The following is a 25183-nucleotide window of genomic DNA, read 5'->3' on the forward strand; positions in this document are numbered from 1 at the left end:
ATTGAAGATTGGAAAAATTCACCTTTGTCTTTTCTGACTCTTAATCGATAATCCTCTAATCTCTGGACTGTGGCATCTGGGTTGCCGAGATGCTCTTCCTCATTTTTTCCAGTAACCAAGATGTCATTGAAGTAACACTGGGCTAATCCGTTTGAAATTTGGTCCATTGCTATTTGGAACAACGATAATGCGGAAGTGGTGCCAAACAGTAGTTTTTTAAAATTGAACTCACCCTTTGTGTGTCATAATCATCAAGATCTGTTGTGAATCCTGATTCACGTTCATTTGAAGATATACCTGACTGAGGTCAATTTTGCTGAAGTGTTGGCATCCACCCAATTCAGCAAATAAGCCATCAATCAAGGCCAGTCGGTATTGCTCTGCACACAGTACCGGATTAATAGTGACTTAAAAATCTTTTTTCATCACAGGCACGATTGGCGTGACCAAATCACTCACGTTAACTGGCAACCAGTCAGAACAACCAGTCGTTCTAATTCTGCCTCTGCCTTGGGTCTGATTGTGTATGGCATTGACCTAGCCTTTAAGCATCTCAACTGACTTTCTTCCTTGATCTTCAGCTTTACTGAGATATCCATCATGCTTCTCAGCTCACCTTGAAGACAATGGCATGTTTCTTCAAGATTTTGGGTAGACCTGATTTGGAATCTGTAATGAGATTTATCTCAGCCCAATTTAATCTGATCTTTTCCAGTCAAATTCCATTAGTGCTGGATAATTTCCATTGCCGATGTGCAAGGACAAATCTGCAGTCTGTTACAATTGCACTGTTACAATAATACGGCCCCTCAACGGATCCACTTCTCCAGTATATGTTTCTAACACTATCTTCGAGGGTTTGAGAGCAATAGGTCAGAGCTTTTCTTCACAAACAGTTTCTGGTACCAACGAGAGGGTTGCCCCAGTGTCCACCTCCATCTTTACCGGCTGACCATCTAGTAATGGAGTGACCCAGTAATGGTTTGTTTCACCCACAATAGCCAGTACTTTTACTGACAGTTCACCATCAGATTGTGAATTGAGTTTCTTCTCACTTCCTTTTTGTACCACAAGGACACTTTTTCCTTTATTCAGTTTCCCATTTGATTTATTCCTTTCTTGCTTTTTGCAACCTTTTCCTGAAACGTGTTGATTTTTCCAACACATTCAGTGTGGTCCTTCCCGCCTCGTTCCTGCACATGGTGTCTTTGCACCAATGATCTCTTGCTCAGTACCCGGTTTTTGCACACTTAAGGCAAGGGCGAGTTTGTGCCTGTGTTTAGGTGTCTCCTGACATCTTGTGAATTCTTGTTCTCGAACTCAACTCAGAATCACAGAATATTACAGTGCAGAAGAGGCTCTTTGGCCCATCGAGTCTGCATGAAAGGCCCTGACCTGCCCATCTAATCCCACTTGCCAGCATTTAGCCCATAGCCTTGAATGTTATGGCGTGCCAAGTGCTCATCCAGATACTTTTTAAAGGATGTGAGGCATCCCGCCTCTACCACCCTCTCAGGCAGTGCATTCCAGACCTTCACCCCTCTCTGGTAAAAGAGTTTTTCCTCAAACCCCCCCTAAACCTCCCACACCTCACTTTGAACTTCTATCCCCTTGTGACTGACCCTTGAACTAAGGGGTACAGCTGCTCCCTATCCACCCTGATCATGCCCCTCATAATCTTGTACACCTTAATCAGGTCACACCTCAGTCTTCTCTGCTCCAGAGAAAACAACCCAAACCTCTCTTTATAATGCAAATGTTCCATCCCAGGCAACATTCGGGTGAATCGCCTCTGCACCCCCTCCAGTCCAATTACATCCTTCCTATAATGTGGCGACCAGAATTGCACACAGTACTCCAGCTGTGGCCTCACCAAAGTTCTATACAACCCCAACATGACCTCCCTGCTTTTGTAATTTATACCCCGATTGATAAAAGCGAGTGTCCCATATGCCTTTTTCACCATCCTCTTAACCTGCCTTTCTGCCTTCAGAGATCTATGGACAAACACGCCAAGGTCCCTTTGTTCCTCGGAACTCCCCAGTGTCAGACCTTTCACAGTGTACTTCCTTGTCAAATTACTCCTTCCAAAGTATTTCACCTCACACTTTTCAGGGTTAAATTCCATCTGCCTCTTCTCCACCCATTTGACCAGCCCGTCTATATCTTCCAGTAACCTAAGACACTCAACCTCACTATTAACCACCCAGCCAATCTTTGTGTCATCTGCAAATGTACTGATCCTACACCTCACAGTCATTTATATAAACCACAAACAATAGCACTGATCCCTGTGGTACGCAGGTGGACACTGGCTTCCAGGCACTAATGCAGCCATCTATCACCCTCTGTCTCCTACTGCTAAGCCAATTATGAATCCACCTTATCAAATCACTCTGTATCCCATGTGGAACCTTGTCAAATGCTTTGCTGAGATCCAGGTAAACTACCCTCCTCTATACACTTGGTTACATGCTGAAAAAATTCAATGAAATTTGTGAGGCACGACTTCCCTCTGAGAAAGCCATGCTGATTATCCATGATCAAACGTTGCCTCTCCAAGTGGAGATAGATTCTCTCCTTCAGAATCTTCTCCAGTACTTTCCCAACCACTGGCGTGAGACTCACTGGTCTGTAGTTCCCTGGCTTGTTTCTACATCCGTTCTTAAATAGTGGGACCACGTTAGCTGTTCTCCAGCCCTCTGGCACCTCCCCTGTGGCCAGAGAAGAATTAAAAATTTTGATCAGAGCCTGCTATCTCCTCCCTCGCCTCCCACAGCAGCCTGGGACGCAATTCAACTGGACCTGGAGATTTGTCCACTTTTAAGTCCGCCAATACCTCCAATACTTTGTCACTCCCTATGACAATTTGCTCAAGTACCTCACAATCTCTTTCCCCGAGTTCCATAACTACCTCCTCATTCTTTTTGGTGAAGACAGATGTGAAATATTCGTTCAACACCTACCAATTTTCCCCTTGGCTCTTAATGGGCCCCTCCAGGATATCATCTCTCCTTACCTCAGTAACTTCTTCCTTAACTATTAATGCAGTGCCTCCTCCTCTTCTACTCCCTCCTCATCTTGCCTGAAGATTCTATATCCCGGGATGTTGAGCTGCCAATCCTGCCCCTCACTCAACCATGCCTCTGTGACAGCTATTATATCATAATTACACGTGTCAATCATCACCCTCAACTCATCCATTTTATCTTTAGTACTTCTGGCATTAAAGTAGAGGCCATCCAGCTTTGTCTTACTCCTTTGAAATTTACTACCACTGTATTCCCTCTGACCTGATTGCTTTTCTATGTTATACTGTGTCCCTATTCTGCTATCAGTCTGTGTCTCCTCCCCCTGCTAAACTAGTTTAAACTCTTCTGTTGAGCATCTTTGGTTGCTAGTTCCATGCACACAACAACTTACAAAGCTTCCTTTAAGGTCAGGTTGCTTTCGTTTAGCAACCACTTTTGAATAGCTTTGCTCCTTAAACCACAGACTAATCCATCTCTGATGGCATAATTTAACAAATTCCCAAATCCACAGCGTTCAGCCAGTCTTTTCAAGGTATCTATAAAGTTGTTTGGCTCCCTGGTCACGGCTTTTGTGTAGTGACAATTTTAATTATTTATTTTTCTTTTCAAGTGCCTGCAAACACTGTGTGTCTATCACATCATTAATATTTATGTGGTGGTTTTAAAATTAGGGCTGCGATTTACCGGTCTAGTGAAGTGCAGTGGAGGCAGGTTCCATTGAGGCATTCAAGGGGGCATTAGAAAATTACTTGAATAGAATTAATGTACAGGGTTGCGGGGTAGGTAGGCGAATGTCATTAAATCACAATGCTCATTCAAAGAGCTGGTGCCAACACAATGGACTAAATTACCTCCTTCTGCACCATAACAATTCAGTGATTATGGGCGGGATTTTCCAGTCCGGCAGCTGCATGTTTCTCGGCCGCACTCCATTCACTGGCGGTGAGATTCTATCTTCCTGCCGATTGTCAATGGGATTTTCCATTGTGACCACCCACGCTGCCGGGAAACCTACTGGGGGTGAGGGGGGAGGGTGAGCTGCCGGTGCGAGAAGTGATTCACAACGACCGAAGAATTCCAGCCTAGTAAAATCTCCCATGACTCTTAGAATTTAAGGAGTGATGGTAGTGGAATGGTAATGTTACTAGACTAGTAATCTTGAAACCCAAACTAATGATCTGGGGGCATGGGTTCAAATGGCAGTCGATCAAATTTACATTTTTTTTAAAAATCTGAAATTCTAAAGTTGCTGATAGTGACCAGGAAACTATTATTGATTGTTGCAAAAACCCATCTGGTTCACTAGTTCGTCCCTTCAGGGAATGAAATCTGCCATCTTTAACCAGTCTGGCCTCCACATAATCCAGGCCCACAGCAATGGTGTTGACTCTTAACTACCCTCTGAAACTGCCTAGCAAAGCCACCAGTTCAAGAACAATTCGGGATGAGCAACAAACGCTGGCGTTGCCAGTGACACCCACATCTCATGAAAGAATAAAGAATAAAATGTCAATGCACACTCTGAATTTCAGTATTGACTTCATTTTAAAACATAATAACATTGTAGTAGGGAAACCTTGCAAGAGAAGTGAATTACTAAGCGTAGAAGTGCACAAAGGAAGCAACTGAAACGCAAATCATTCTTTTTGCCTGCTGTTGCTCGTTAGGCTTTCCTTAATTTGCTCTGTTTTAATTACCTTTGCTCAAGAGTCGCCAGGTATCTTTTATGATACCACCACAAGGTTCAAAACCAAATACTGATCAATGACTCGATACACCAGTTAGTAAGTTTGAAATCAATGCACATTTATTTACACACACATTCAATTATTACTCATGCACAAACTCTACTCACTAAACGACAACTACTACTGAAAGCCTATACTTAGCTTCGGGCGCCCACTCAGTCAGAGGAACAGCGGCCGTTGTCCAGTTCTGATACTGCTGGCTTCGAACAGGTATAGAATAGTAGCTAGGGGCGCCTATATCGTAGCGTGCGTTGACCTTAGACTTACTTGACTGCTACTTGGAGGGCCTCTCGTCACTGAGAGCCAAGGCCAAAATGAAGGTGAAGAAGAAGAGAGCGATCTGACTTTGGGTACTCTTCTTTATACCCCAAAGGGTTTCGCGCCCTTCTGGGCAGTTCCCGAACTTGGCCCCAATTAATTGGACCATGTCCCAATTATTTGTATTGATTCTCTCCAATAAAGGGGTCGTTCCTCGATCACTGGACGGGCCCTAGGTAACCGTTGGCCTGCCTTTGTTTTAGTCTATCCTGGTACCGATTGCTTAAATGTTTCTCTTTTGTCCCCGGAGATAGCTCATTACTATGCTAATGGCTTGTAGTATCAGTTCTGTCTGGGAGCTGCAAGTTCCAATCCACAGGCAAACCTTGCACCTGCTTGTTTTCCTAGCATTGTCCAATTTTCCCTGTGCTCTTTGCGAGTGTCCATTTTGGAATCGGGACGTGGCCACCCCAGGTGGCTACACTGCCCAGCAGGCCATTATTTGAGACAACTCATGTGTTGATAGTACCTCATAACCTCGTAGAACCTTTTCTCAAAAGCAGCTCAAATTCAGACTATAGAACAAAGAACAAAGAAAAGTACAGCACAGAACAGGCCCTTCGGCCCTCCAAGCCTGTGCCGACCATGCTGCCCGCCTAAACTAAAATCTTCTACACTTCCTGGATCCGTATCCCTCCATTCCCATCCTATTCATGTATTTGTCAAGATGCCCCTTAAATGTCACTATCGTCCCTGCTTCCACCACCTCCTCCGGCAGCGAGTTTCAGGTACCCACTCCCCTCTGTGTAAAAAACTTGCCTCGTACATCTCCTCTAAACCTTGCCCCTTGCACCTTAAACCTATGCCCCCTAGTAATTGACCCCTCTACCCTGGGGAAAAGCCTCTGACTATCCACTCTGTCTGTGCCCCCCATAATTTTGTAGACCTCTCTCAGGTCGCCCCACAACCTCCGTCGTTCCAGTGAGAACAAACTGAGTTTATTCAACCGCTCCTCATAGCTAATGCCCTCCATACCAGGCAACATCCTGGTAAATCTCTTCTGCACCCTCTCTAAAGCCTCCACATCCTTCTGGTAGTGTGGCGACCAGAATTGAACATTATACTTCAAGTGTGGCCTAACTAAGGTTCTATACAGCTGCAACATGACTTGCCAATTCTTATACTCAATGCCTCGGCCAATGAAGGAAAGCATGCCGTATGCCTTCTTGACTACCTTCTCCACCTGTGTTGCCCCTTTCAGTGACCTGTGGACCTGTACACCTAGATCTCTCTGACTTTCAATACTCTTGCAGGTTCTACCATTCACTGTATATTCCCCACCTGCATTAGACCTTCCAAAATGCATTACCTCACATTTGTCCGGATTAAACTCCATCTGCCATCTCTCCGTCCAAGTCTCCAAACGATCTCAATTCTGCTGTATCCTCTGACAGTCCTCATCGCTATCCGCAATTCCACCAACCTTTGTGTCGTCTGCAAACGTACTGGGCGCGATTCTCCCAAACAGGGAGAAATCGTAAGGCTGGCGTCAAATCCGGGCGGGTTTGACGCCAGCCTCCCCCTCCTCGACCGGGAACCGATTCTGGTCCCCGGTCGGGGCTAGCATGCCGCCGCCGTAAACTCCGGCATCGCGGGCTTAATGAATTTCGTTAAGCCCGCTTGCCAGAGTTTGCGCCGGCTGACGCGTCACATGACGTCAGCCGCGCATGCGCGGATTGGAAGACTCCAACCCGCGCATGCGCGGATGACGTCATTGCGCATTTGCGCGAAACCCGCGCATGCGCGGGCCGGGTTGCCCCTCAGCCGCCCCGCGAAGTGATACAGCGGGGCGGCGGAAGGACAAAGAGTGCGCGGGAATCGGACCCGCTGCCCGCGATCGGTGGGCACCGATCGCGGGCTCATGGAACCCTTGGCACGGCCGTGGTACTGCCGTGCCAATCGGTGCCATGGTTTTAAAAATCGGCACTTTACGGCCGTTTTTACGAACGGCCAGACCAGGTGTGTTTGCCGTTCGTAAAAACAGCCGTAAAGGGCTTGGACTTCGGCCCATCGGCCAGCTGAGAATCGCTGCTGGCCGTAAAAAAACGGCGGCAGCGATTCGTATCGGGAGTCGGGCGTGCGGGGGGGGGGGGAATAGCGGGAGGGCGTCAGACTAGCGTGGCCGTAAAATTTTACGAACCCCGCTATTCTCCGCACCGTCGTGAGTGCGGAGAATTGCGCCCCTATACTTCAAAGCCGTTTCACACGTGCTGAGGTTTTAATTACAGTTTTGCTGTAACACGTAATCTAGTGATGTTAAAGATGGAGTTCAACTGAAATTATCTTTTATTGTCAAAATATACACGTGGGACTGGTTTAGCTCAGTTGGCTGGCTAGCTGGTTTGTGATGTGGAGAAATACCAACAGCATGTGTTCAATTCCTGCACTGGCTGAGGTTATTCATGAAGGCCCTGCCTTCTCACCCTTACCCCTTGCCTGAGGTGTGGAGGTCCTCTCCCACTCAAAGGGGAAAGCAGCATATGGGCATCTGGGGCTATGGTGACTTTACTTACTAGGAACCCCCATTTCAGTTAATGCAATCTTTAAAGTATTGAAAATTAAATGACTTTGACTCTGCTTTAGTCTGTGTGTTTTCTGTAAAAGGACAAACTGCAACTCATAGTGGGGAGGGTAACCACAGTTCCTGCGCTGAGAGTTTATAGCGCTGCCGGCACCCTAGTTACGCCCCCATGCGTTTTTACTTCCTGTCACCTGTAGTGCATAGAAATTTAAACCAAAAGATAAGAATCTTTTGGTACTTTGTGTGTTTGCTGTTTTATCTATAATCTATAGTTACCCTTCATATTAACTAACGGGAGTAACAGGAAAGTGAACATCACAACGTCTTTTGAAAGGAATGAAGATCCTTCAATGTAACTGAGCTGGGGACCCTTTACAACCTCAACTCTTTCAGTCACAAACGAGTGACAGTCAGTGGCAATAGTAGCTCCAACAGCAAAACCCTTACAACATTTTTCAAAATGCATCTAACTGGAATGACATCTCTGGGAACTTTTATTGTTTTCTGTTTGGCCATGGAGAGTGAACCTATCAACTGCAAAGGTAGGACTGAGCAGACTATCAAATTGAAATGATTTCCTGCAATGTGATAGAGAAGCTGTAGGCTTAGATCTCTATGGTATCAAAAAATACAACCGAAGAATGGTGTTGTTCATTATTTGTTAAACTTACTCAGTTAAAGTGTTATTATTGGTCTGCCTATGACTATTGACAGCTTCATTGTTTCATATCATGAACCCGAGCACATTTTTTCACACAATTATCTCAAGTGGTAAAAGCCACAGAGAAATAAAACTTGTGGAGAAGAAGGAAGGTCCAAAAAGCTAAATCAACATATATTCTTTGAACAGTCATAAAATTAGTTCAGTACTGTATTAATCCTTCAAGGTTTATTATGGTGAAGAAATACACGTTGATTTTTCTCAAAACATTCCTACATAAATAATTCCAGTTTCATCATGTTTACTTTTCTGATCATGGTATGTCCCAAAATTTTCTCCAAAACATGGTGGAAATAATTCCAAACATACAGATTCAGAGTGAGAATCTGCCACTGCTTTGATTTTTCCTACTTTTGGTGCACACATTTGCGATTTTCAAGCTATTTTATTTTCAATGTCAGTGTCTCCCATTTAAAGTCATGGAGATAGGACTGTAACTGGCGGGCATCAAATTTCAATATGAGTCCTGCTATAATTTCATTGTTTCAATCATATTTTCATACATTCTTGATCCCAAAGTTACCAAATCCTGTTCTTGAATATTTTGAATATTCTCTGTTGAAAATACTGTAGTGGATTAATCAAAACTATCAAGGTTTATTTATGAAATAACAATACAAAGAAAGTTCTCATTTTTAGCAACAATATTTGACGACATCCATATTAAGGACTTTTTTTTAAAGTGTGTTAAACTTTATTTTAATTGCCTAGGCTAAAGTTAGGTATTATGGTTATTCATGTGTCCAGGGAACAGATTTTTCAGAAATTATATATATTTTACATTTTTCATTTAGCAAAACTTTTAAAGTTTTGGTACATTGCGCCTCTTTGAATTTATTGACATATTATCTCAGCAGCTTAGCTATTGAATTTATATTCACCCTGCAGTTATGCTATCACCCTTGTGTCATTATAAGACAACTTGGATTCCTCGCTGATGCAAATATGTCTGTTATCTCAGCAGACATACCCCAAAGCACACCACAGCAAAGCGGTGTGAGAAGTCCTTCAGTGGGTCATCACACACCACTCAGGCTTAGCGCTGACTCTGGTATTGCTTTATACTGGTTTGCAGGTGGGTGTTAAATGCGCGCAGGCAATCAGTCCTTGCTGAAGCTGTCAAAATTTGCTCCTATTATAAATTAATCTCTAAAGTGCAGGGGGATGAGGGTGTTAGTTTGGGATGTTTTCTATTGGAACCATTCATGTCCATTTAAGTGTACCTATGCATAGCTGGCATCTACAGAGCAGGGAGCGAATCACAGCCAGGGGAGGTTTAGATATAACAGGTTTTTCTGTCTGCACCTCATGCTCATTTGTTGTACAATTGCACTCATTTTGTTTCTGTAGCATTTACTTGAAGTCCTTTTTAAAAAGAACTGAATGACCAGAGATCCCTGATTGTTTGATAAAATGTATAAAATACTTGCTTAAAATTGGCATGTGCAGTAAGGCTAAAGGACAAGAGTGGTATAAGTAAAAGACTGCCTCTGGTCACTTTGCTGTGAGATCAGTATCATTAATAACTATCATGTACCCTGCAGGTTAGATGCTGTAGCTTTTTAAAATCTTAAAGATGACAAATCGTTTACTCATGATTTCTTACTATTTCTTATCAGGTATGACAAAAGCTGATAAAAGAAATACAATACTGATAAATTCTGAATACATAAATACTAACTAATTGCTAGTCAAGAGATCACTTGAAATGTAGAGCAAATTTTTAATTCAATGTTTAGATTTGAAATTTACAACCCCTTTTCCAGTGATTTCATAATTTCACTGCAGTTCCATCAAGTTAAAAATGAACTAAATGTAGCGCAAAGCACAGGACATGGCCACAATTTAAAGCAAACTAAGATAGATAATGTGCAAATAATTTTGTAAAGAAAGCAAATTAGATTGAAGCAATCAAGACGTTAAACTGATGCATTTAATAAAATCATACGGTAATGATTTAAATAACTTGGACACCGTTGACGTGTGAGCTGGTTAAGGTTGTTAGTAGCTGAGCCATTTAAACTAGAAACGGTGCAACTTAATTATACAAACTGTGCTGAGTTAATTGGTCTTGGCCTCAGTGACAGTGGGATACCACGCTAGTCCTCCGTATCCCTGGCAAAGAGAGAGAAATTGGCTAGATTTTGCCTCTGATTCCCAGCGAACAACCTTAGTGTAGATGTGTGTATCTTAAAATCGGGCGAGGATAGTATTGAAATTGACTGTGCTGCATTTGGCTCACAAGGCAAATTAAATGGCAGTATGCCGAGAAGTGTAAAGGAACAGGAGGACCTGTGTGTGCATGTATACAGATCCCTGAACATGGCAGGACAGACAGATAACATGATTAAGAAGACATGGGAATATTTGCCCTTATTGCCCGAGACATAGACCATAAAGAAGTTACTCTACTATTGTTTAAACCCTGGACAGGCCGCAGCTGGAGTAATACCTGCAGTTCTGGCCACTACAATATGTGAAAGATATGAGTCCATTAGAAAGGATGCAGAGAAAATTTGTAAGGATCTTGCCTTAGTTGTGAGGGAAGATGGAGAGACTAAGCTTGCTTTTTTGGAACAAAGAAGGCTGAAGGGAAATCTAATTGAAGTGTATAATTATGAGGGGTCTAGGTAGAGTGGATAGATAGGTCCTACTTACCTTAGTTGGGGGCTCCATAACCAGACGCATAGATTTCCGTTAAGAGTTTGGAGGTTTAGAGGAGAATAGAGGGAAAGATTTTTCACCCAGTGGGTAATGTGGATCTGGAACCTACCGCCTGAAAGGATGGTAGAGGTAGCAAACCTCATAACATTTATAAAGCACTTGGTTATGCACTAAAAAGCGAGGGATCAAGGGCTGGAAAATGAGCTTAGGCTGGATGTCTACTTGCCGGCTGACTCAGACACAATGGACTGAATAACCTCCGTCCATGCTCGAAAGTTCTATGATTTATCCTGAGTTCAAACAGGAAGTTTTGGTTCTCGACCGATTTTGGAGCGGGTTCCTTAAATAAGTGTTAGCTACCTTATCTGCATATGACAGTGGCTTAATGCTTATTGTGGCATAGAGTGTATATCATGCCACTTTGGGGCGTGGATAAAGCCCTGTGAAATTTGACTTCTTTGCTGCTGTTTCATGGTAAATAAATGGGCAAAGGAACTACAATTTCTCACCCTATACCTTCAGAACCTATTAAACAGTGGATTTAAAAATTGACTATTAAAGCCAGAGATTTTTGCCGCAATCACCTCATAATTTACATAATACTACTGTTGTTACCTGATTGTTAGCTGATTAAAAACATCTTACTGCCTTTGTAACTACAGGAGTAAAATAGGTATCTGCAATAACATGTGGAATAAAGATAAAAATCGGCAAAAAACATGTTCCCCAATTAAAAATGTGTTAGTCAATCACAAGTGAAACTTACTGACCTCACTTGGGTCTGTCTATATGTAGTTTTCCAACTTTCAATGACATAATTTCTGGACTAAAATCTGTGAACTTCTGATGCTAAATAACACACAGAATGTTTGAACTTTAAGAAATATTAAAATATTTCTTCATTTTCATTTAAGGTTATATTTAAGGTTATAATTTACCGATATTAACTTTATTTTCATTTAAAAAAAAAAATTTTGAGTACCCAATTCATTTTTTCCAATTAAGGGGCAATTTAGCATGGCCAATCCACCTACCCTGCACATCTTTGGGCTGTGGGGGCGAAACCCACACAAACATGGGGGGAATGTGCAAACTCCACGCAGACAGTGACCCAGAGCCGGGATCGAACCTGGGACCTCGGCGCCCTGAGGCATCAGGGCTAACCCACTGCACCACTGTGCTGCCCAGACAGATGTTAACTTACCCACAACAGCAAAAACAGCATTAGCATAAACAAGCAAGATAGCAAATATATTTAGTACTATGACATTAAAGTATTTACTTCATTCTCCATGTTATACTATCATGCTTCAGGTGTGATGTTGGTTTCACATCAAAATGTGAATGAACTTTTCCTAATGCAGTAACTTCAGATATTTCTGTTCAAAGCTCTTGCTGGTTACTTCAATGTTGGTGAAAATGACGAACCATGGTTAGAACCATCAGTATGACGAAAGGAATAAAACGTCGGCATTCATAGTTCGGTTGATATTTGACTGAGTCGCAATCGGACCGACTTTAAAACCTAACTTGCAATTATTATTAGAAACTACCAGTGAAAATATTTTTATTGCCTAATTGCCTCTCCTTTCATATTAACTAAAATTTGAGTGATTCCCAGTAAAAAAGATAATTGACTCAAACCCTAACGTGCAATTGTTATTACAAACTACCAGAGAAAAGGATTCTTTTTACATAATTGTGTACTGTGTGCAAATTGTCTTTTGCATATGTGTCCATCGCCATCTTATCTGCAAAAATTAAGCATTTAATTTACTGAAGACTACCCTGTATTTCACAATTCATGAGTTGCTAAAATGGCAGTGCTAGGTGTGTATCACAGCCACCATCTGGACTTTGGGGTTTAATTTATTATCAAAAATAGTCCTCAATAGAGGAAGCGGTCTTTGGTGTCAGAGTCTCCAAGTAATAGTCCCAGCCTTGTACTTGACAAAGGGCAGGATGGAACAATGCAAATCAGCATAGGAAGTAAGGGTACAAGGCTAGAATGTGGTCTGTCACAACACAATGAGAAAAGATACTACCTAATGCCTGAAGCTTATGTCTGGAAGCCCTCAATATATATGTGATGCACTATCAATTGACCACAGAAGCGAAGTTGTAGTCCGAAACTGAAGGCTTTAATAGACAAGATGTTTCCCCAGCAGCTCAGGTACAGAAAGGAAGCTGTGTGGAACACACGGGCTCTTATACCCAGCCTTACAGGGCGGAGCTACCTTACACCTCTAACCAATAGGTGACTAGTGTTACATACCATTGGGCCAATGAGCAGCGAGCCTTCTCCACTAATGGTGTCTCGGCATTGCTAGTTACCGTAATACCTCCAGTCATACTACCACAATATACTTTTAAGAATTGAGTTCTGATTTAACTTCTGGGAACCGGGATCTTTCCGATGGATGGATCGCACAATCAAACAAAAATGTGATTTTTGATTATCGCTAAGTTAATAACACTTTGAGTGATTGTTTTTTTCCTTTGCCTTCTATCCCTACAGAGATATCTATAAAACAATATCCTTCGCATCTTAGCATTGAAGCTGGGCATTCAGCGACCATCATTTGTGCTTTTGAACTTGGTGCTGGAAATAAGGATGAGATTGACGTGTACTGGATGAAGCAAGTAAACCAAAGTGAAACACACGCTTTGCTCCACATTTCTTCAAAGAGATTTCCCATATGGAATACAAGTGCCATTCACAACGTTTCTGAAGGATCCTTCAATGTCTCTGGGAATCTAAAACAAGGTTTAATTGTTCTAGAAATTACAAATATGCAAAAAACAGACTTTGGCTTGTACATCTGCAAAGTAACCAGAACTATACCCCCTCCACCAATGGAAGGAAGAGGGATTGGTACCAACATTGTTGGTAAGAGTCACTTTTTTTCTCACTATTGAGTACTTGTATTTATCCAAATGAATACCAACCTGGTTAGACTATGGCATTGTTTTTGTCACTACAGCAGAGTAATTTGAGAAGTTTTAATCTCATTTAGAATTCCCATGATAATGCAGAAATGTTTAAATATAGGCACAAACTAACCAAATGGGAACAGAATGCCATAGCGCGTGTGTGTAGCCACATGTTTCCTGATGCTCGCAGTGCCGAGAAACACCTCGCTATCTAACACCTATCCAGTTAGATATGGCCTCAGTAGGGAACTCGGACACGAGGCCGCACTCTGTCCCATTTTCTGCACTGAATAACTCAGCTCATCGGAACTCTCAGTGCAGCGAGAGGTCGCAAGCTCCCGACGTGACCCCCTGAACCCCCACCAGCCTCAACTCATTTTTCAGGGGGCCCCAGGCCACCCCCCACACCTGTGCAGTGCACCCCTGGCCCAATCGTCGCCGCACAAAAAGTGTCAGCTTGGCTCACTGGCAATGCCCCTGCCTGCACAACCTGGGCACCTTGGCAGTGTCAGTCTGGCATTGCCACGGTGTCCAGGTGGCATCAGCAGTGCCAGGGTTCACCCTGCCCAGAGGGCATGCAGCTGGGGGCTTCCAGTCCCCTGGGAGATCCCCACGAGTGCCATTCCATCTTGTGGAGACCAGCGCTGAACGGCACTCGCCCAAGGTCTCCAAGGCGAAGGGAATATATCCCAACACCTTGGTTACCTCAGGGAACAGCATGTTAGAGAGAGACTCTCTGTCTTGCTCTCATATGCAAATTTGCCGAAAAGTGATCCTACCCACAATGGGCAGACTTCACATCGCGATGTCTCGTGAGATCGCATTAGATCGCAAGAGGCATGGTGAGCCGGATAGATCCTGCGAGCGGGGTCTCCCTGCAGTTACCAGCCACGTCGCACTTTCAGGCGCAGTGTGGCTGTTAGATGATGCCCGTAATGTAAGACAGTGTTTTTCAAAGTGGGTTGCAAGCCACAGGTGGGTCGCGGGCGTGTTTCAGAAGGGCTGTGGAAGCAGGATCGGATTGCTTCTCACTGCGCCCATCAGGCGCTAATGCAGAGTTTCCCAATGGCAGAATTCAGAAGCCTGCAGGGAAAATCCTACCAAAAATGTCCGATCAGTCCTCTCCTTAAACAATGGATTACATTGTGGACAGATTTTACAGTTAGGAATCCTGTTTTATTGCACCAGATTCATGTTTATCAATATTTCTCCTTTAATTATTTAAATGAGTAATTTCAGTGCACTGTATTTGGGATCGGGGACATAGGAGCTGATGGATGTTGCGGCATGGTAGCACAGTGGTTAGCACAGCTCCAGGGTCTCGGGTTTGATTCCCGGCTTGGGTCACTGTCTGTGCAGAGTTTTCACCATCTCCCCATGCCTGCGCGGGTTTCCGCCGGGTGCTCCAGTTTCCTCCTACAGTCCAAAGATGTGCAGGTTAGGTGGACTGGCCACGCTGAATTGCCCTTAGTGTCCAAAAAGGTTTGGTTGGGTTGCAGGGTTAGGGTGGAGGTGTGGGCGTGGATAGGGTGCTCTTTCTAAGGGCTGCTGCAGACTCGATGAGCTGAATGGCCTCCTTCTGCAGTGTAAATTTTGTGATTCTATGATGTACATTTATCAGGGAGATCACGATAGAGTGAATGTGACTCAGGGGAAGTGACTGCGTGTGCAGCACTGTAGATGGGAACAGAACTGGGCTTTCTATCTTAAAATCCTTCCCTAATTTGTGCTCAGCATTTCTGCCCATATGTGATAAAGCCAGGCCCAGATGAGTGAAGGGTGTTAAGGTGGCACTTGATTAACCTACCAAATTGTTATAGTGTGGGAGCCAGTTTCTGCATTGAAGGGTAGGATTGACAAGATCATAAATATCCAAGTTAATCGATTCATTTGACAAAGGGAGGGAGTCACCTATTTTCATTAAATGATCGGGGTGAAATTACACATTGGCCTGGATGCAGATTTATATGGCCCAAGCTGGAATTCAGTTTTCATTGCTGAATATAATTGAGCATTGGGACTGTTTAGAAAAATCATAAAATGGGATTCAGACTGTTTTGTGACTCTGCACATATTTGTTAATAATAATAGCTTATTGTAAAAGTAGGCTTCCATGAAGTTACTGTGTAAAGCCCCTAGTAACTACATTCCGGCGCCTGTTCGGGGAGGCCGGTACGGGAATTGAACCCGCGCTGCTGGCCTTGTTCTGCATTACAAGCCAGCTGTTTAGCCCACTGTGCTAAAATAACCCCAGGGTGGGTCCCAAAGGCTGTTTTTAACCCCTCCAACACCAATGACCACAGAAACTGTCAGGCCCTTCTCTCTCTATTTTAATTAAATGCCTACCCACTTGTGCTGATTTCACACGTCTGCGAACACGGATGTATTCAGTCACATAACTCATCCTGTTGACATGAATCTCAGCGGTCTCAACACTTAGAAGTATGGAAGACACTGTGGCACTCAGAAAGGAGAGGGGTGTCTGAACAAAGGATGTAGCTTTTACTTTTTCTTCCCCTTCATTTTAGCTTTGAGCTGCGTTTCAATGTTCAATGATAAGAAAGAAATGGCTGAGCATTTCATATCGATGGCCTTCCATCGCAGCCATCAGGTGCTCCTGGTTTTGCTCAGTTGGCTGGACTTTGCGATGCCGAGGGAGGCCAACAGTGAGAGTTCAATTCCCGTATCGCCTGGGGTTATTCATGAAGGCCCTGCCTTCTCAACCTCGCCCCTCGCCTGAAGTGTGGTGATCCTCAGGTTAAATCACTACCAGTCAGCTCTCCCCCTCAAAGGGGAAAGCAGCCTATGGTCATCTGGGACTATGACCACTTTACAGGTGCTGCCCACTGCTGAGTATTTCCAGTATTGTTCGTTTTAAATTCAGGTACTTTGTATTCTGGGGGTCGGTTAGCTCAATTAGCCTGTCCTCACTCATTGCTGACATACATTTAATGTACCGGGGCTACCAGATAGTGATTAAGAACAGGAAAACAAGATGATTTTCTTTCCCTTCCTTGCCTGGTGCATGAAAGTTTTAGTGCTCCAAACACTGCCATGGCTCAAGACAGACGGGATAAGTGAACGTGGAGTGGGTCCAGCAGGTCAGCTGGGTGAGTCCTGAAGGTCGGCCGGCGTAGGTCCCGAAGGTCGGCCGGCGTGGGTCCCGAAGGTCGGCCGGCGTGGGTCCCGAAGGTCGGCCGGCGTGGGTCCCGAAGGTCGGCCGGCGTGGGTCCCGAAGGTCGGCCGGCGTGGGTCCCGAAGGTCGGCCGATGTGAGTCCTGAAGGTCGGCCGACGTGGGTCCCGAAGGTCGGCCGATGTGAGTCCTGAAGGTCGGCCGGCGTGGGTCCCGAAGGTCGGCCAATGTGAGTCCAGAAGGTCGGCCGATGTGAGTCCCGAAGGTCGGCCGGCGTGGGTCCCGAAGGTCAGCCGATGTGAGTCCCGAAGGTCGGCCGATGTGAGTCCTGAAGGTCGGCCGAAGTGAGTCCTGATGGCCGGCTGGCGTGGGTCCCGAAGGTCGGCCGATGTGAGTCCTGAAGGTCGGCAGACGTAGGCCGCCAACGTTGGCCGGCGTGGGTCCCGAAGAACGGCAGACATGAATCCTGATGGTTGGCTGCTGTGGGCCCTGAAGGTCGGCTGTCGTAGATCCTGATGGTCAGCCGATGTGAGTCCTGAAGGTCGGCCGGCATGGGTCACGAAGGTCGGCCGGCGTGGATCCTGATGGTCGGCTGGCGTGGGTCCTGATGGTCGGTCGGTGTGGGTCCTGCAGGTCGGCTGGCGTGGGTCCTGATGGTCGGCTGGCGTGGGTCCTGATGGTCGGCTGGCGTGGGTCCTGATGGTCGGCTGGCGTGGGTCCTGATGGTCGGCTGGCGTGGGTCCTGATGGTCGGCTGGCGTGGGTCCTGATGGTCGGCTGGCGTGGGTCCTGATGGTCGGTCGGTGTGGATCCTGATTGTCGGCTGGCGTGGGTCCAGATGGTCGGTCGGTGTGGGTCCTGATGGCCGGCTGGCGTGGGTCCTGATGGTCGGCTGGCGTGGGTCCTGAAGGCCGGCTGGCCTGGGTCCTGAAGGTTGGACGGCGTGGGTCCTGAAGGTCGGCTGCCGTGGGTCTTGAAGGTCGGCCAGCGTGGGTCTTGAAGGTCGGTCAGCGTGGGTCCAGATGGTCAGCTGGCGTGGGTCCTGATGGTCGGTCGGTGTGGGTCCTGATGGACGGCTGGCATGGATCCTGAAGGCCGGCTGGTGTGGCTCCAGATGGCCGGCCGGCGTGGGTCCTGAAGGCCGGCTGGCGTGGGCCCTGAAGGCCGGCTGGCGTGGGTCCTGAAGGTCGGTCGGTGTGGGTCCTGATGGTCGGCTGGCGTGGGTCCTGAAGGCTGGCTGGCGTGGGTCCTGATGGTCGGCCAGCGTGGGCGCTGATGGTCGGTAGGCGTGGGTCCTGAAGATCGGCCAGCGTGGGTCCTGATGGTTGGCCGGTGTGTGTCTTGAAGGTCGACTGCGTGGGTCGCAAAGGTCGGCCAGATGGCAAAAGTGGGTCCCGGGAATAATGTTTGCAAATCACTGATGTAGGGTACTCTCTACCACCCCAACATTGTGCCTCATTTTTAAACATGAGAAGATTAGTCATAATGCGTGGTATTTGTTGAACAATGAGTGACAGTAGAAATTTAATTAGAAATATTCTGTATAAATCCATTCTGGACTGTGATTTCAAAAATTCAAGTCTCCGACTTGAAAATAAGCTAGCAAATGCTCATTAAAAATACCAGATCTTGGATATTGCTGTGCGACATTTACAAATTATAGTTTACGTTTATCCTGACTTGAATGCTTATGCATTATGCCGTTTTATAAGATATAGGCAAATTAATTATTCATCACGATGACGGATGTCTGTGCTAAGGAATAGAATACTTCACCACTCCTAATATCTGGTCTCAGCATCAACTGCTGTGAGAACGATGTAAGCCAGATATGGCGTAACTATCAAAAAAGGGAAGGCTTTTAAACCTAACCACGGAATTATACAACTACTTCACCAAAACAACAATTCTGTTGCCTGGAACATATTTTGGCCTCTCTATGATACTGCCTGTGCTGCAATGTTGGCATCTCGTTTCCTTTTTAATCAGGTCGAGACAGTCCAAAACGTATTTACGTAGGAATTTACAATCAGTCGAGATTATTGCATTGTTGCATTAGTCTGGATTGCCTTTGTAACTCCTGTCTCAAAGGTGAAAGAACACACTGTGCCATCCATCATTAGCTGCAGGGCATCTCTCAGCCTCCCTTGCATATTTAGGCTTTATAATTTTTGCGTGGCAAATTGCTGAAAATGCAAACATGGCACTGCAATGGAATCAGCCCATCTGAGTGAACAGGGCAAACAACTGTGTGGCTGTTTAGGCAATCAGATTGAAGGATTGTGAAATTGAAAATGAGAAAGGAGGGGGAATTGAGGGAAGGTACATGCAAAACCAAATCAGGCACATTGAGAGAGAAACAAGAAAAACAAAAGGAAATGTAAAAATAATTAAATTTGACATTTTTTAAATTTCCAATTATTAACTGAAGGAATGGAACTCCACACTTTTAATTATTAATTTCCAGGGGGGAAGGAAGTTATTTTGCAGTGACTAAGAATCAAAAGAGTATTTAGATTGAAATTGGCATGATTTATCATATGCTGCCGAGTTTAGATTGTACCTACAGTGCAAATATAACAAGTTCACACTGTTCAATACATTTCATTGGTGAGGCAGACAGATAGACGCTGTTTTTATAAAGCTGGCAGTGGAACAGAGTGACTTGTACACAATTTGTGCATATCAGCATTTAATCATGCTTGCAAAGTTATTTGTGCAGAAATAAAAATGAGTGTTATTAGCCTCACAAATACTTTGATAGGAAATTATGGGCTAATGTAACAACCACACTTGATTAAAATCGTATCTAATTTATTTAGCAGTGTATTGATTCCTTGTGGTTTTCATATTGTAACATCCTTTGCAAAGCGCCCAATTGTCTTACGAGCAGTAGATATGTGCCAGGACTTTCCGGCCATTTTCCCATCGTCCGTCGGTTTCCGGTGTGGGGTGGCTTCAATGGGAATTCCCATTGACAAGCGGTAAAAGAGACTCCCACCGCCGGCGAACAGTGCGCCGCGGAGAAACACGCAGCTAGAGGGCCGGAGAATCCTGCCCATGTTATCCAGTTTGAACTTGTATTTATATAGCACCTTTAACATCTGTAGCACATCCAAAAGCGCTTCACAGGCAGTGAAGTACTCTTGAAATATCGGGCACGATTCAACTAAATGGGAACAAAGTCCCATAGAGAGCACGTTTAGCCGCGTGTTTCCTGGTGCTCGCGGCACTGGAAAACACAAAGCTAAACAATGCCACTCGCGTTAAATACGGGGCCTCAGTGCAGAACGCACACCCGAGGCTGCACATAGGCCCGTTTTCTACACCGAGAAGCTCCACTCGTCGGAACTCCTCAGTGTAGCGAGAGATTGGGACACCATTTTTAAATGGCGTCCGATCTCTGAGGCCTCCTACGCAAACACCCAAGGCTCAACGCACTATGGGTGGGTCCCCGGTCCCTCCCCACACCCCCCAACACCCGCATAGGGCAGCCCGGGCCTGATCACCAGCAAACAATAAATGTAAGCTTGGCAGTGCCAACCTGGAGCACTAGAAATGGATTTCACTACTGCATGATTCTCCGCCTCACCAAGAGCTTCACTACCAGCGGCAGAGGCAGAGAGCTAGATTATCCGCGTGCGCATGCGCGGACCCGAAACTAGAAGTGCGGGGGGCCGTATCCGCAGCTAAAGCTGCGTGAATTACTCTGGGTCCCTGCTAGCCCCCTGCAGGCGAATGAACTAGCTGATCTTTTTAACGGAAACTCGGGAGTGAAACGCCAGCGTTTTTACACCGGCGTGGGGACATAGTCCCATTTTGGGAGTATCCAGCCCAGAGAATTTCGCCCACTGCCTCAGTATTAGATTTTGTGCTTGAGCTGATACAACAGTACTTAAAACCTTCTGACATAAAAGTGAGAATGGTACCGTTAAATATCAGTAGTACCAAGAAGTACGAGTGAAAATTATGAAACCATTTTATTTTTGTTATCACCTTTCTTAAAAATGTTTTCTACCATGTCATAGAGTCACAGAACTTGACAGCAGAGAAAGGGACATTCCGGCTCATCATAGAATTCCTACAGTGCAGAAGGAGGTCATTCGGCCCATCGAGTCTGCACTATCCCTCTAAAAGTGCATCCTACCTGAGCCCACCCCTCCACCCTATCTCTGTAGCCCCACCTAACATTCACATCTTTGGACACTAAGGGCGATTTAGCATGCCCAATCCACCTAATCTGCACATTTTTGGATTGTGGGAGGAAACCGGAGCACTCTGAGGAAACTCGCGCAGTCACGGGGAGAGCGTACAAACTCCACACAGACGGTCACCCAAGGCCGGAATTGAACACGGATCCCTGGCGCTGTGAGGCAGAACTGCTAACCATGGTGCTACTGATATGTGGTTAAATCATCTTAAAAAACTTATATTCTTATTTGTGGTACTGAAACTTCCTGCTTATGAAGATGACAGCGTTGACCTTTGTTTATGTGGAAAGTTCATTTTATGTTCATTTTACTATAACAAATAATATTGAAACTCCAAAGCAGCTTATCACACACATTTCGGCAGAGTTGATTAGTAAACCACATTATTAATAAAACAGCAAAGTACATGACAGATTGGAGAGACCCATGTGTAATCAAGGCAGAAACACTGAAAAATGTTCAAACATGTTAGAATTCAAGAAGTACCCAGCAGTTACATATTATTGAACTGTATTACTGCGAACCATCTGAACAGTTTTCACTGTGGGCTCGAACCAACAGCCTCACTACACCGGATAAGCATCTCACTGTGGCGCAGCATGGCCCTTGAAAGCCTGGAGACCCCGCTCACGGGATATACCCGGCTCGCAACGCCTCACGAGATTCAGAGCAAACTCACGAGATGTTAATATGGGCAAGATCACTGTTTGCAAATCTGCATATTCGAGCGAGACAGTAAGCCTCAATCTAATCTTCAGATTCCCGAGGTACCTGAGGCTTTGGGATTTAACCCCTCTGCTTCGGGATTCAACCCATTTGCCTCAGAGACCGCGGGTGAGCACCGTTCCACACTGGTCCCCACATACAGAGACCAGACGGAACTGCACCCGTGGGGTCACCAAGGGGTCAGAGGCCCCAAGCTGCCTGCCCTTTGGCAAGGGTGATGTCCTGCACTGCTGGTGGCACTTGGGCACCCTGGCAGTGCCACCTGGGTGCCAGCCTGGCACTGCCAAGGTGCCCATGTGGCACTGCCAGGTTGGCAGTGACAAGCTGGCATTTTATGCGTGCACCCGATAGGCCAAGGTTGCCCGGTGTGGGTGTTGGGGGTGGGGAGGTTGGGGATTGTTTTGTGGGGTTTGGTGATCGGGACGCCATTTAAAAATGACAACCCGATCTCTCGCTACAATGGGGAGTGTTCTGGCGAGCAGAGCTCCCCAATGTACAAATCGGGACAATGTGTGGCCACGGCCGTGCGTTCCCCTATCAGGCCCCTTTTTCAACGATTCAATGCGAGTCACGTTGAAGAACCATGTGTTTCTCGGCACTACGAGTGGCAAGGAACACGGGGCTAAACGCGCTCACCAGGGGACTTTCTTCCCTTTTGGGAACAGCGTGCCCTGTCTGTGAATTAGGGCTATGACCGTTGATACTAGAGCCAACTATTGATTAACATTCTTCCCACTTGAGAGCTACTTCAAGTCAAATCACATTGAAAATTGCATTTTGTTTTTCAGAACACAGGAAATCCTCTCCCAGATCAGGTAAATATATCATATGGGAAAGAAAAGCTTTCAGATAAAAGTCATATTTGGAAATATTTCATGAGAATGTAAAGTTCCTGTGTATTACCTGTAAATGTTCAAACTTCAGAAATGACAATAATGACGGAGCACACTTGGAGAATTTCTGACTTTTCTTGGTTGTTTTAATGGTGGTGTTAATTTATTTCAATTAACTGAGAAAATTATTATTTTAAAACAGCAAACGAAGGAAAGTTGTGCATGCATATTAAGCCCTGAATGCAGCACCTCCCGCAGTCACTTGTAGAGTCCCAGGGTCTGAGGATTTCAGCCCCAATATCCAACAAAAACTTAAAGTTTAAGAAATCTGTTCGATTATTTTTAGTGCTCGCGATCTAAATTTTCCGTGACTACTTTTGTAGTTTCTTATTTATTTACTTTCAGCATGCAGAAATCTCATGGGAGAATTAGGTAAACAAGATCAACAATGCCGTTACAGATTTCAAACGAGCGCACTGCAGAGATGACAGATAATTCCCAGTGATCATCGAATGGCACAGCTGTTTCAACAGTGTAAAAACACTACTATTAATCATAGAGCTATGTAGGAGTTATTGTCTTGGAGCCTACTTCTAATCATTGTGACTAACCTGTGCCTGCAAACCACGGTTACAGAGTTGAATAGTGTATTCTTATCCCTGATCAATTTTATCTGATTCAGTTCCATTCTACACTTTGAGATCTGCTCCTCTACATCTCACAGTTCTCTTTGACCTCCCTGTGCCCTCGACTTTATGAAGTGGCAGCTCTTTGTTTGCTTCGATCTCGCCTTTTCTATCTGATAGTAGGTTACAGTTAATTCAGATCTCCATTCAAGTTATAACGATTGCTGAAATATATTCAAATCTCTGTCGTTTACCATTTAATGAGTTCGTGGGGCAATTTTATACTTTGTGGTAAAGAACCTTTTTTAATTCTTTGCAATGATCATTTCCACACAAATAGCACACAGTCAGATTCAATGCCAGAGAATCAACACAGTTTTCATTTATTCCCGGAATTTGGGTAGTGCTCGCAAGATGTAATTTATTTTCCATTCCTACGTGCCCGAGAACAGGGTGGTGGGCCTTCTTCCAAGTACGTGTTTTCTTAACACTGAGCAGTTGGCACTTCGGAGAACATTAAGAATCAACCACAGTTTGTGACTCAAGTCACATGCAGTTCAGAACAAGTGTGGGTGGTCGGTTCCCTCTGTTAAGGACATTGTGAGGCAGGCTTTTTTTTATATATGGTTCTCGCAGCTCTCACAGTGATTTGTTCTGGCACCATCCCACAATTTTCCATTTAATTCCAGAATTTACCTCAGTGGAATTTAAAATGATGGGGCTGGAATTTACGGCCCCGCGCTGGGCCTGCTTTCAGACGAGGGGCATGTAAATTATGAGGGGTGACAATCTTGTTCCTTCCCGCCCACCCCCGAGCTGCCCCCATAACACAGTAAGTGTGTGGATGCCGGAATCAGCAGCCTGCCCACCGCTTTTACATAAATAACCAATTAACTGGAATAATACACTGCCCACGCCATAAAACAGACACATGGGCAAGATTTTTTGAAGGAAACTCATTTAAAGATGAGACTGCTGAGGGTACATCCTTCACGGGGCTTCAGGGACACCCCAACCCAAGGTGATACGTCTCCGCCTGGCCTCCAAGACCACATACACCAGCCCGCCTCACTCCCCTCCTCGGGCTCCCTGATCCATCCACACCCAATACTCCTGACTTACTCTCTCCGAGATCTATATCCTCTCCATCAGTGGTCCTCCTTGCAGACCAAGCAGATGCCCCAGGCGGGCGTCCACTTGGGCCGGAGGCAGGCAAATGGTTTTAAACATTTTTGGAATAATTTTGGGATCCTCTGTCTCCTCCTCCATTTGAAAGACAAATGATTCAGGGCGCGATCCAATGACCACGCTGCACCAGAAAAGCAGCTCGCTACGGCACAGTGTGGCTGATAGAAGACGGGACACTCCGCTTCCAGGATCTACCCGGCTCACAATGCCTTGCGGGATCCGACGCGATCGCCCGAGACGTTGTAATGTAAATTCCGCTCATTGTGGGCAGGATCACCTTTTGGTAGATCTGCATATTAGACCAAGACAGCCTTACTCTAATGTGCAGATTCCCGAGTATCTGAAGCTTTGGGATACATCTGCTTCGCCTCGGAGACCTTGGACGATTGCTGTTTGGTACTGGTCCCCACAGACAGGGACCAGACGGGACGGCACTCGGGGAGGTATCCCAAGAGATTGGAGGCTCCCAGCTGCATGACCTTTGGGCAGGATGGTGCCCTGGCACTGCTGGTGCCACCTGGCACCTTA

General features: G+C 45.4%; 1 protein-coding gene across 2 annotated transcripts in view; it reads left to right on the forward strand.

Moving 5' to 3' along the window:
• LOC119968896 (T-cell-specific surface glycoprotein CD28-like) overlaps nt 1-25183 on the forward strand; it is a 66484-nt gene that overhangs the window by 26759 nt on the left and 14542 nt on the right. For both annotated transcript variants that reach the window (XM_038801863.1, XM_038801862.1), the window contains exons 2-3: nt 13523-13894; nt 22797-22823. In XM_038801863.1, coding sequence (XP_038657791.1) covers nt 13639-13894; nt 22797-22823 — 283 coding nt within the window. In that variant the 5' untranslated portion in view covers nt 13523-13638. The remainder of the gene's footprint in view (nt 1-13522; nt 13895-22796; nt 22824-25183) is intronic.

Source organism: Scyliorhinus canicula, chromosome 7, assembly GCF_902713615.1.
Source record: "Scyliorhinus canicula chromosome 7, sScyCan1.1, whole genome shotgun sequence".
Taxonomy (NCBI): domain Eukaryota; kingdom Metazoa; phylum Chordata; class Chondrichthyes; order Carcharhiniformes; family Scyliorhinidae; genus Scyliorhinus; species Scyliorhinus canicula.